We start from the raw sequence: 13,627 nt of genomic DNA, 5'->3' as shown, positions 1-13,627 counted from the left end.
GCGCGCTTCTGCAGTAACGTATAAGATTATTTTTTTTCAAAATTCATACATTTTATAGTTTTATTGTTGATATTCACCCCATATGTACCAAGTGTTAAATTAGTTTTATTGATATTAAAGACATTTCTTGGTATTCCTAAACGGAAGATTTTATACACACAGAAGAAGAAGTATACTTAACAACAAAATTATTTTCATTTACCTGTGTATAATATGACGCAGGTTTTTTCAAAAGTGATGATTTTCTAAATATTGTATAACATTTCACAGTGGTATCATACTTTAACTTTGTTTAAACCTGTTTATTTACTTTTGACCTTAATTATTTATCCCTTATAATTTTTATTAACTATGTATTTGCATTCAGGTATCACAGATCAAATTTATTCGTTCATTGTGTGTTAATTTACGTTTTTTGATTGAGTTAAGCCTTCCAATTGATATTTTATAGTGTGTCTTTCTATGTTGTGATGTTATACTATTGTTTCAGAAAAGGGAGAAGGTTTGGTACCATTAAAACGTTTAATCCCGCTGCAAATGTTTGCACCTGTCCTTAGTCAGGAATCTTATGTACAGTAGTTGTCGTCTGTTTATGTAGTTCATACGTGTTTCTCGTTTCTCGTTTTTATATAGATTAGACCGTTGGTTTTCCCGCTTGAATGGTTTTACACTAGTAATTTTTTGGAGCCCTTTATAGATTGCTGTTCGGTGTGAGCCAATGCTCCGTGTTGAAGGCCGTACCTTGACCTATAATGGTTCACTTTTATAGGTTGTTACTTGGATGGGGAGTCTCAATGGCACTCATACCACATCTTTCTATATCTATGTAAAAAAATGAGCAAAAGGTTGAATGTTTTTAAAGTGTTTGAACTTATTATTATACTCCTTAAAATGGAATCATTTCTCCGAAACAAATGTTTGTATTTTCATAAAATTTAGTAAAAGATTTGATCCATTTTTACATTTTTGAAGTAGTTTTCTTTATCCTACTAGTTCATGGTTATATTATTTATAAGGTTACAATTATACTTTTATTATAACATTCGTACGTACGATATTTTAGGGAATTTATGGTCAGTGTAGCTTGGTAGGTGAATAAATTTACATGCTGCACAAATCTGTTTCGGCAGTGCACAATTTCATACATTTACACTCTTATATACCTGACTTTGCAGAATTGCACCAATGTACTGTCATGTAATAGTAAGACACAAACTGGAATAATTTACTGATGACTGCATTGTAAATAGAGATATTTGAGATTCTGATCAACCTCTACTTTCAAAAACGATTCACTTTTTCTGAAATAGCAAAGTGATTGCGATTTTATTACAAAATTGTAGTAAAATTGTTTTTAAAAATATGCTATGATTACATTCTGACAGTTCATATGTAGCATACATTGATAGTCGTTGTTCAACTCCATTTCATTTAACATTTGTCATCCTTTAAGAGTCATACCAAGATATCAACACCGTTTCAACTAAAAAGGGCAACGATATTGCCATATGGTGAACATTCATAATACAACCCACGATAAATAAATGTGAACAAACTATTAAGTTTATTTTTTAAATGTAGGAATCAAGAATCGGATTTTATTTGAAAGAATACGTTAAGTGTTTGGTTATCATTATCCTCCATTTCGCTACACCCGCTTTGAGAAATCTTCGTTCCATCAGATTTTTCACAGCTTTCGAAGTGCATATATATTAGGATAATCAATTTTTACAAGCTTAATATACACAAATAGCAATTGCAAATACTTAACTTAAATAACGAAACAATATACCAACATGAATGTCGCACATTTTCAAATTCATTAACCATTTATTAAATTAAAAAAATTGCGGTTTGCATTGCGTGCTTATGGAGAGCGTCTGTTTGATATCATAAGATTATGAATGATACATCTCAATATTCATACATATTCTATTTAATGCATATGTGGAAAAAGAAAACGGTATCGCAACAATTTGTATGATAAAAGGGACCCATAATTGTGGATTTATAATCAAGACCAAACGTCCGAATGCATTAACGTTTGTAAAGATTGTCAGGATTCTATAGGATATATATATTTTTCAGTTTACAGTTATGCAGTTGAAGGCCGTACTGTGACTTATTGTTGTTAATTTCTGTGTCATTTGGTCTCTTATGGAGAGTTGTCCCTTTGGCAATCATACCGCACCTTTTTATTTTTATATATACAGATTTTAGTCTGATAAAACTGTTGTTTTGTGGTCCCTTTTTGTCATATACCTCTTCGCATGTCTCGGTTCTTATAATCAAGGTCCTTTTCACATTCAGATATATTGATGATTTTTTTTTCCATTAACAATCCAAACTTTTCTGATTGGGTTCCATTATATATCCTCCAGAACTGGAAATTAAACAAACAACATACACGGCTTCCTCTGCCTCATTTTAGACTTGTACCTCGAATTTGACATAAGCGGTCATCTCATTGCCAGAAACAATGACAAACGAGACGATTTTAATTTTGAAATTATCAATTTCCCCCACCTTAGTAGCAATATACCAACTTCACCTGCATATGGGATATACATTTCCCAACTCATTCGGTATTCAAGAGCTTGTAGCTGCTACTCAGACTTTGTAAAACGTCACCAGTGTCTGAGCAGAAAGTTGATGAACTAGGGCTATATCAAAGAACGTCTCGTCCTTTTTCTTTGTTGACATATTTGTTTGTGTTTATGGTGATTAAGATTAAAACACAATGTTGACAGCTGTTCCCCTATTTTTGACATTTTTACCTATTATGTCTGTATGTTTTGTTCACACATCGTTGTCAATAGAATGGAATTTTACGCGACTGTCATACAAGTGAGAGGTTTAGCTAGCTATAAAACCAGTTTTAATCAACCATTTTCTACATAAGAAAATGCCTGTACCAAGTCAGGAATATGACCGTTGTTATCCATTCGTTTGATTTGTTTGAGGTTTTGATTTTGTCATTTGACTAGGGACTTTCCGTTTTGAATTTTCCTCGGAGTTCGGTATTTTTGTTATTTCACTTTTTGGTTATGTAGCTCTTCAATTGTTTCGGTTCTTATACATCATTGGCTTTCAAATGTTTGGCTTTGAGCAATCTTGATGATAGTATATTCAGAAAAAAGCTTAGCACGCTTGAAATTTATAACGTGTTGTTTTCATTTTTAATTTTTATTAATTTATAAATTATTAAGAAAATAAGGTTCCATCTCCCTGAGGCAAGGTTAACCATAGATGGATTGGGCTCTTGTTTGTGGGAAAAAAGTAAAATCACAAAAATACTGAACTCCGAGGAAAATTCAAAGGGAAAGTCCCTAATCAAATGGCAAAATCAAATGATAAAACACATCAAACGAATGGACAACAACTGTCATATTCCTGACTTGGTACAGGCATTTTCAAATGTAGAAAATGGTGGATTGAACCTAGTTTTATAGCGCTAAACCTCTCACTTGTATGACAGTCGCATCAAATTGTTGTTTGTGGGTTTCTTTTGTTACTATAGCTACACACGTGATTTGGCTGGTTCATCATTGGCTTTGAGCGTATCTGATAAATGTTAATTAAAAAAACTCTTCGGAAGCATAAACGTTTCATTTTTGTATTGTATTGTGTTTGTATTTGTAAAGAATGAAAGTTACATTACAAATTTGTGTATATATGTATCAGAACTTTTACATTCTTTAATATTCAAATTCCACAGAGTTCACGCAACTTCCTTATTTTGACTATGAAAATGAATCGCAGACAATAGGAACTATTTGCCATATCTCATTCTGCTTAAGAGAGGCGAAAGATACCAAAGGGACATTCAAACTCAAAAGTCGAAAATAAATGCTCCGGAAGGGTAAGCAGATCCTGCTCCACACGTGGCACCCGTTGTGCTAGTCATGTAAGTACAAAGCCGGTAATAAGACTATTTCGATAGGTAACATTCGTCATCTGTAAAACAGATAATCCATAACGGTCAACCAACTCGTGATGGCGTCCGTAAAATTTACGAAGGGATGATTTCAACTTCACCACTTGGAACTCTTGGTTTAGTAGATTCCTTATGAGCAACAATCCTCTATCAAGGTTAATCAAGCGTGTGAGAAAATGTATTAACACTGACTGTGATACATGGCGAATCAGCAATTTCGATGGAAACTCAACTTATATCATAATTACTTTATCATGTCATAAACATAGCTGAGGTACTAAAATCAGCATAACATCTGTGTCCTATTTGTCTGGCGTACACAATTTTAATCCTGGTATCTGTAATGAGTTTTTTTATACTTTTGCTCGATTCCTGTATTGATAATAGAGGTACGTCAAAGTAAGAAAAAATTAACACGTAATTAAAACTATTCTTGTTTTCCTAATTACAGTGTTGTTTCCGTCATATTAAATGCATGTAGTATTTTTGTGGCTTTATTTTTCATAATTTTTATATACATGAAACATGAAAAATGAAAGGAATTACAACAGTGTATTTTGAAGAGACTGAATGTTTTTGATTTTCATCTTCTCTCGCTTTAAAACTAGAATAATCAGCACTCTCTATGGAAACAAAGCAATCTTTATTGATAATAGTCTCATAGCTTTATGTTATTTCCATTCGTTGAAACGCTAGTTTATGTCGCATTCTCTCTTTCCAGTAAACTCGTGGATTCTACCGGATTTATTTTATCTGGTTGTTTCACAAATTTGTTGTCGTCACCTCCTGATTTCCCAACCAATTTGTTTGGATCACTCTGACCTGATGCTTTATTACTTTTACTTTTGGTATCTTTTGCTTTCTTGCTCCTGTTGAAATAAAACAACAAGGTATTTGTAGTATGTTTCTCTCCCCTTTTTTTACTTCAGCATGGCGTTATACATAGTTGACTCCTTTAAACTCAAGCTCTTGCTATGACATTTAATTTTGGACTAGAATGACTTTAGGCATATTTGATTTGTATAGCTAAGCTGATAGCATTCATTTAGATTATTATTGGTTTTTAATCATTGGCTATATTTTGAAAATGTTCGGATCATTAAATATTTATATATATTTTCATAAATACTAATTATGCAACTCTCTTTTGTTTAAAAGGATGATGATTTTATTAACTTTCTTGGTACCACTTGATATTAGAACGAATGGTCCCCGAAGTTCCTGATAAAGGTAGATCAACAAAATGTATGGAAGGCTGGAAAATTGCACGTTTCACTGAAATATACAACCACTATGTCGTCATACTGAATGATACTGAATGATGAATTTTGAACCCGATCTTTCGTGAATTTTAACTCAGTAGACAATACTTGTTTCGTTCCTTGTTATGCTTTCATTAATTCTTAAATGCTTATTAAGTTTGTAAATTCTATAAACAAAAAAAAATCTGCTGTACTCGGCAACTGATTTTGTATGTTATAAACAATGCAATTTAAAGAAAAATTTAAGGTTTATTTTCAAAATGAATGAGTAAAATGATATAACACAGTAAAATGATATAACACTACAATATGAGCCTACATACATAATGCAGTTAAGTAAAAAAAAACGTTTGAAAATGTTTTACCATCAATAATATAAGCGTTGAAATCCGTTGTTAATTGCCATTTTTTTTATCAAATTTGTGTACGGGGAATCATATGTCCATACTTAATCCTTGTGTGAACAATAAATGAGGTCCTTAATAAAACAAATATTTGACCTCAAATTCAGTGCAAATTTTAAAATTGCCATGCATGATTTAAATGTACCCTTACTTGACCCATATCATAATTGTTCAGTGATTAAAAAAAAACAATTTTGATGAGCTACAATGAAACACCCTCTCCTTAGTATTGGTTTATTCTAAAAATTTCATGATTTTTCATATTTCAAATGTTTAGTATATTGTTGGTTGTTGTGTATATTCCGAACTGAAAAGGTATTGTACACTACATAATCGGTCTTATATCTTTTGAGACTGTGTAACAAATTAGAATAGAGCTTATATCATTTTTTTATTAGTTAAACTGTGCATGATGTTTCAACAAAGGACATATGGATTAGAAACCGCATAAAATCAGCCGTTTCCTTCATTCTCTCAAAATGACGCATATTTTGGTCATAATATTAATTATTTCTTTTCTAGTGCATTATTCTTTCTTGTGAGCAGACAACACACTGACCAAAAATCAAAACGACAACAATAACAAAACGCTACATAGAAAACTACGGATTGAACAGTATAAACCGCATGAACAACCAAACGTTAACGCAGGTGCCTCGGACGAGTCATCAGTTGTTGCTTCATATGTGACATTGAAAACTGAATTTTTCTTTGGTCAATAGTAGGCCTTAGTGATATCAAAATCAGGAGAAAGTGTTGTTTTAAATTAGTAAATGAGATAACCATTCATTAAAGATTACAAGATTAAGATGTGAACAATCACGTGTCACCGTACGGCCTTTTACAGTAAGAAAACCCATTCCATATGATAATTTGTAAAAGGCACAAGGAGGACAAAATGGCGATAATTCAGAAGAGAAAATCAACATCCTGTTGTAAACTACAACAATAAACGAATAAACTTAGTCGCAGACATCTACCAAAAACATTCATTGTGATACAGACGCCTTGCCTGAAACAGACACATCCACTTCATTTGAACTTTGGTGGATAGTTGTCTCATTGGCAATCATACCACTTCTCCTTATTTTTACATACAGAATGTGCCGATTTTAAACATAATGAGGAGCACTGATCATCCCCAGCATCTGTAACAGTGGGATCAAAAACAGAATACGAAATGAAGGGCTTGACTGATCAAATCGATACAAAGCTCGAATACAACCAACACATTTACAATAGATACAAAGTATCTACTTAAAGGTATTCGCAGTTTTTGAACAGTAGTCAAATAATAAATAAGCCATATTTTCATTCCCAAAATTCAGTACACCTCCGACGAATTTAGTAGAAATGCCGAACAAATAAGTGTCAACAAGATGAATTAACATGTATAACAAAAAATGATGATAACTGGAAAGCAGTTCCTATACATGTAAGTTATTTTTACATTCCAGCAGCGCCTGCATACGGAGTATATATCTCCCAATTGATACGATAATCCCGGGCTAGTATTTCCTATCATGATTTCCTTTATAGAGGATTGCTGCTCACAAGGAGGCTATTAAACCAAGAGTTCCAAATGGTGAAGTTGAAGTCATCCCTTCGTAAATTTTACGGACGCCATCACGAGTTGGTTGACCGTTATGGAATAACCGGTTCACAGATGATATCGGATATGTTCCTTATGTCGTAACTACAATACCCTTCCCTTTTCACGAATGTGAACTACCGAATTAGACTATTTACCGGATTTGTAATAACATAAGCAACACGACGGGTGCCACATGTGGAGCAGGATCTGATTACCCTTCCGGAGCATCTGAGATCACCCCCAGTTTTTGTGGGGTTCGTGTTGCTTAGTCTTTAGTTTTTTTATGTTGTGTTATCTGTACTATTATTTGTCTGTTTGTCTTTTTTATTTTTGGCCATGGCGTTGTCAGTTTGGTTTCGATCTATGAGTTTGACTGTCCCTCTGGTATCTTTCGTCCCTCTTTTACGGACAATTTTCATGAGAAATCTTGTTTTACCTACTTATTCAGCAAACGATTAGAGCAGTTATAATATTCATATCAATGTAATAGTTTTCAAGTGGTAAAATGGCATAAAGCTGGTATTAATAACCAATAATTCAAAAGTATTTAAATTTCTGCAGATATTGATGAATTAATCTAAAAATTAGCGGTTCGTATGGCATATTTAAAGCAAATCACTGCATTTTATCTAGATAATGAAAACACAAAAAAATTCCGAAATCAGTAAAAATCGAAATAACAATTTGATTTACTTGACGGTATATTACTTTTCTTTACATCTCTAAGCAAAAAATACTAACAGCATACTAATAAATTTCTTTTTTTTCGCAACTTTTTATTGCTGGAAAGAAGAATTGTAACGAGAACAGAATATTTAGTTGTACAAAGTTGCACGTGTCAAATGAATATTCTTTTAAACATGACAGTTTCTGGTAAAAGGGGCATTAGCTGTCAAATTCATGTTTACCGATTTGACTCAAATTCTCATAATTGAATTATATCATACTAAAACGTATATCCAAATTATAAGAATTCTAGAATAAACAATTTACAATGCATGGGCTCGATAAATGTATCAGCATTTGTGTATTTTGGCCTAGACGCCATCTAATTTACTATCGAGGTGACCTCTGAAGACTGCCGACGGTCATATAGCCCGATATAAACATAAATATAGATATAAATAGATAGCGAATTCGTTCAATAGGATTTTACTAGGTCTGTTTGATTTCATATTATAGGTTTGAAAAATATATGTAAATCGTCGTGTTTCTTAGCTTTTTTAACAAAATTGAACCAATTGGCTTCTAAAAACGAATTAGTATTTCGCTATTTCACTTTCATTAATGATTGAACAAAAAAAATCATATTTTTTTTTTATATATCTCATAGATAATGCCCTTTTAAATTGAGTGTATGCTAGTATTGTTTGCAGAATAGAAATATTATAACTATTTACTTAGCTAAAACATCCAGCTTGTAAAATACTTCATTATAGTTGACTCTCTAGAAAAAGTAATATCGGAATTAACTGTATCACATACAAAATAGGTTAAAAAGGTCTTAACAGGTGTTGGAAGTTAAAATTTGGTCAAACGCAGAAAATAAAAATTACGAAGCCACCATAGGGCAAAATTCGAAAAATTCGTGTTGTTTGGCAACAACTTTTCGTTCTGTCGTTTTTCAAACGATTTTTGTGCCAGTAGAAGTTTCAAATTAACTTTAATTTGTTATCTCTATCTATTGTATATCGGCAAAAACAAAGCTTTTTTTGTCAGGTGGTGCAAATACAAAACGTATTTCGGGAGTATGGTTTGTCTCCCAGTCTTAAAACTGTAAGGAAAATAATTTGGAAGAAGTTAATTTGAAAGGTATGCTACGATAATCAACCAGTTCAGTACATGGTTAGGGAAAAACAATTGGTTCCTTTCCAATTATCTCTCTTTTACACCAAGACATAAAATAAGCAGTGAGAACTTGACGACATTATTTCCGATTAGTTTCAAAAGTTAAAAACAAATAAGGCTCTCTTTAGGTTCAAAAATTTCCGTCTGTATGCTCTCTGTCTATATGTCTGTCTGTCTGTCTGCATACAATTGTACATGTCGTATCCGATTCAGAACTTCGGAATGCCTTGAATACTGTTAAGGTACGCGAAAATGTACTATTAATAAATTTGGAATGTCAAGGTCACAAACCAGCTTCAATTTTAATACAAAATGTTCAATATTGTCCACATTTTATATATCAAGAAAACACATTTAAACATAGAGATAAATGGTTAAAAAATGAAAGAATACAGAAATGAAGACGATTCCATCCTGACCCTACTTACTTACTAAGTCTTTCAAAATGGTTCTGTCGTCCGATTGTCTGACAATTTAAATACATACTTCTAGTTTTAAATACTTTATAAAACAGAATTTAGATGTGCGCAATGTATGGAATGGTATATTTAACAGTTAATTAGGACTTCCGTTCTTTTCTAATACTTAAAAGATCTATAAGATTGAATGAAGAATTATCATGTCGACGGATTTTTTTTAAACGTTTACCATGTGATCTTTTGATTTTCAGTGGAATAAGGTAAAAATATTGGTAGATGAGCGTTAAGATATTTTTCCCTAACGAAGAAAGATTATAAGTATTGAATTTTTCAAATCACGTTATTAATGATTGCTCATTTATCTTGTGAGTACAGCTTCAAAGGGTTGAACTTTAATTTCAATAGTATTACGGTGTAAATTAAGATGCTGATTAACTAACTATCTAAATCTATATTTCCGTGGCACGACATTATTTACGTATATCGAACCACCACTTTATCACTGTTCCGGATGGTTTTTTTTGTAATCTTGATTCAGTCTCATATTTCATCTAATGCTGTTTTGAAGAAAAAAAAGGAAAAGTTAAGATCTTTGCAACAGATAATTCAAAATTAAATGCAACTAAATGTGTACATGTTTGACATGTTTGAGCAGTGCAATGATAATTATGGGCTATCAATGTGAATTTCTGAAAAAATTTCAGAAAACCAAACTTACCTTTTCATTTTAAACCATATAAGTATCATAATTACAATAAGTAATAAAATGATTAATGCTGTGAAACCTAAATGAATCCAATTCTGACTTCTTTCTCTCCTGTTTAAAAGAAAAAAAATGTATTTAAATAACAAAGGATGGTATTCATGGCATATCAATCTGATAGTTCCTGTTTTGTGTATACGAAACTTTTTCACACATGGGTGATTGAGATCAAAACATATTTACTAAACACCTGACGATTGGTGAAGACTGTTTGTTGACCTCTCGATTGTGTATAAAGTTGGGTTGCTGACATATACCCACCAATTCCTTTTATACATAAATAGTATTCAATCCAATTCAGTTTGATGTGCGCTTAGAGATTTGGCTTTATCTACTGTGTCTTGATTAATTGTTGTATTATATTATACTTCACTGAATAATTGAAAATTATTAATTGCATAACAATACTGAGTTTTAAATTTTTTTAGACTCGTCATCTGCTCATGGTAACAGATAAGCTTTCTTGCCATTATACATAGATGGTAATGTTACCCGAAATTCATGTGAGAGGACATAACCACACAAAATATATATATTTCCGTGTCTTCATTATTCATATTTAAAGTGTTATGTTGATATTCTTCTCAATCTACATAGAAGAGATTAACAAAACGTTTAATATAAAGCTTACTTGCTGATTGGTCAAATATGATTTCCGGGTCTATCATTTCACAACGGTTACCAATATATTTATTTAAACATCTGAAACAAGAAAACATGGCTTAACCATGATTAAAAACAACTAGCAAATACTTTGGTATATATTTTACATTTGTTTGCAAAATAGTAAAATGGTTTTGACTTATTAACGATTTACAAAAAAGTTTTGTCTACTCATTGTTGACAATCATGAAATCTTACTACGACTAATGGTGACATATGAGATGAAGCTTATCCTTAACGAACAATGGATTTCAAGTTCAACGTATTTTCATTTATAAATTTGATAAAAATAATCCTTCGGTTTTGAATTTTCTTTTTTGGTTAATGGAAAACATCTTATACAAATACACTTCATATACTCACGCACATCCCACTACTCTGTCTGCTACATACACAGCAAAGCATGATCCTCCATTCAAACAGGCTAATGTGTGTGTCTCATTATCTGTACAATTTAGTTAATGATTTTCTGGAATTGTTTGATTATTTACTTTGTATTTAAGTTTGCCTTTGTTTGAATTTTCGGAACATCTAATGCAACATTCTACAAATAAAGGCAACAGTAGTATACCGCTGTTCAAAAGTCATAAATCGATTGAGAGAAAACAAATATAAAGTCGTTAGACATAATTTCACAATGATAGATTTTCAGCAATTGTTTAATAACAAAGAATTTGTATTGCTATTTTCATGAATTGTGTACAAGTAATTGAAACAAATTTTTGATGTTCAATCTAAAATTTTTATAAACAGATATTTTACGTCAGTTCAACAAAACTATATATCTAAATTAAGGCGACAGTAGTTTATCGATGTTGAAATCGCGTAGATTGATAAGAAAGAGACAAATCAAGGTAACAAGCAACCATTGATGGACTCGCATGAACTCTGAAATTGTACGTCGACAAGGTAAACGTAAAAAATGAATTAAAATTATGTTTTGTTTTCACACTAGACAACCAAAAATTGAAGAAACAAACAGAGATTGCGATTGAAATCAAAGACATATGAAGATCCGAATACATTGTCTTTTTCATATTTAATATTAGTCACACATTCCTTAACTTTTTTTCTGATTTTGTTGCTAAAGACTGCAAATATTGAATGATTTTTTATATTAAATGACGATCTTCGTGTATTATATTTACATGTATTTGTAATTGAATTCGAGACTTTTTGATTCTTCAAATATATTTCTGTTAGGAAGCAGTATGGTGAAATTTTTCTTAGAATATAGATAAATGTCCTACTGACTTACTAATGTTAAGTTACCTGTATATACAAACAGCAGACAAATAGATATAGGAAGATGTGGTATGAGTGCCAATGAGACAACTCTCCATCCAAGTTACAATTTATAAAAGTAAACCATTATAGGTCAAGGTACGGCCTGCAACACGGAGCATTGGCTCACACCGAACAACAAGCTATAAAGGGCCCCAAAAAATTACTAGTGTAAAACCATTCAAACGGAAATTGAAACAATTAAAGAATTGAAACAAGAGTATCATTAATGACATATTCGCTTCCCTGAAAATATTAGTATATATTGTAAGGTCAAGTTTAAAACAATAATCAAAAAGCAAAACAGTATAAATATCATGGATAAATTCAAATATATATATTACCTGTAACAGAAATAAATGCTTAATATTTGCACTATTTCTCTTTTCAATTTAAAGTGCTAATTGTTACTTAAATTTTATTTTTAGCCCAACTAACTAATTACGATAATACTGACACGTCTAGCAAGTGTACCAAGTCGGGAATATGACAATTGTTTTCCATTCGTTTGATGTGTTTGTGCTTTTGATTTTGTCATTTGATAAACGACTTTCCGTTTTGAATTTTCCTTGGAGTTCGGTATTTTTGTTATTTTTACTTTTTTCTAGCATCCGTGAATATTACTATGATGTATCTAGTTTTAAGCAGGCATGCAGAATAATGGTGAAAACAAAACAACGACGCAAGAAGTGTCGCGGTTTTTTTTTTTTTTTTTTTTTTTTGTGTGTCACTCTTGTGTTCACTTACGTTTGGTGTATATTAGAAATCATAACTTTCATGTATGCTGAACTGTCCTTTAAAATCTCATTTAACCACCATCCCTTCCATACCCAAGATTGTTAATAAGTGTAGTCAAAAGTGCATAACTTTCAAGAAGTATGTTTCATGGTAATTCCACCTTTTCTGTTTACACATTCGTGTATAAGTTTGAAAGGTACATTCAAAAGGAAAACATATTTAAAATGTCAACAATAACCATTGAAGGTCAACTTGATATTTTTAGTAACAAATATCGGTTTAAAATACTACAAATATTTTCATAATATGATAACTTCATATGAGTATTTTTAAGATCTAATGTCATTAAGTATGTGTTTAACATGCAACTGCAGTATAATAATCCAGTCTATTTGCGGTTATTGTAAGCAAAATTGCTCAGAATGTGGTTAAAGCATCAAATTTTGCATAATAGTAGTATAGGTAATGGAAAATATTTTCAGCTATGAATCCACTCTACAAGTTTAAATTTGCGGACGTTGGATTTCTATAAAATACTTCAAAAATTCGTGAAAATATATTTGTTAAGCTATTGACATGAAACCTGGTAAATAAAGTGACAATGCTTAACCAATTGCCATGTTTAACAAAATTTATGAGAATGCTACCCACAATCAATTTTGGGCTTTTTGTAAATTTAGGAAATTTTTAAGCCAAAATAGGTTGATCTCCAAAT

The 13,627-nt window shown here is 31.5% G+C and overlaps 1 protein-coding gene across 13 annotated transcripts in view; it reads right to left on the bottom strand.

Moving 5' to 3' along the window:
• Positions 1-4,418: 4,418 nt before the first annotated feature.
• Positions 4,419-13,627, bottom strand: part of LOC127734719 (uncharacterized) — a 147,526-nt gene continuing 138,317 nt past the window's right edge. For 6 of the 13 annotated variants that reach the window (XR_007997707.1, XR_007997710.1, XR_007997715.1 and 3 more), the window contains exons 6-7: positions 10,183-10,249; positions 4,419-4,806 (exon numbers count right to left, since the gene is read on the bottom strand). Coding sequence is in view for 3 of the 13 variants with exons in the window: in XM_052244740.1 (XP_052100700.1) it covers positions 4,635-4,806; positions 10,183-10,249 (239 nt within the window). In the remaining 10 variants the exon portion in view is untranslated. Of the gene's footprint in view, positions 4,807-10,182; positions 10,282-10,858; positions 10,930-11,253; positions 11,435-13,627 lie in introns of all 13 variants that reach the window. The other 7 variants (XR_007997713.1, XR_007997716.1, XM_052244741.1 and 4 more) reach the window with 4 other exon arrangements.

This window comes from Mytilus californianus, unplaced genomic scaffold (assembly GCF_021869535.1).
Source record: "Mytilus californianus isolate M0D057914Y unplaced genomic scaffold, xbMytCali1.0.p SCAF_3, whole genome shotgun sequence".
Taxonomy (NCBI): domain Eukaryota; kingdom Metazoa; phylum Mollusca; class Bivalvia; order Mytilida; family Mytilidae; genus Mytilus; species Mytilus californianus.
The sequence above is the reverse complement of the archived record's forward strand: the minus strand, read 5'-3'. Positions and strand labels throughout refer to the sequence as shown.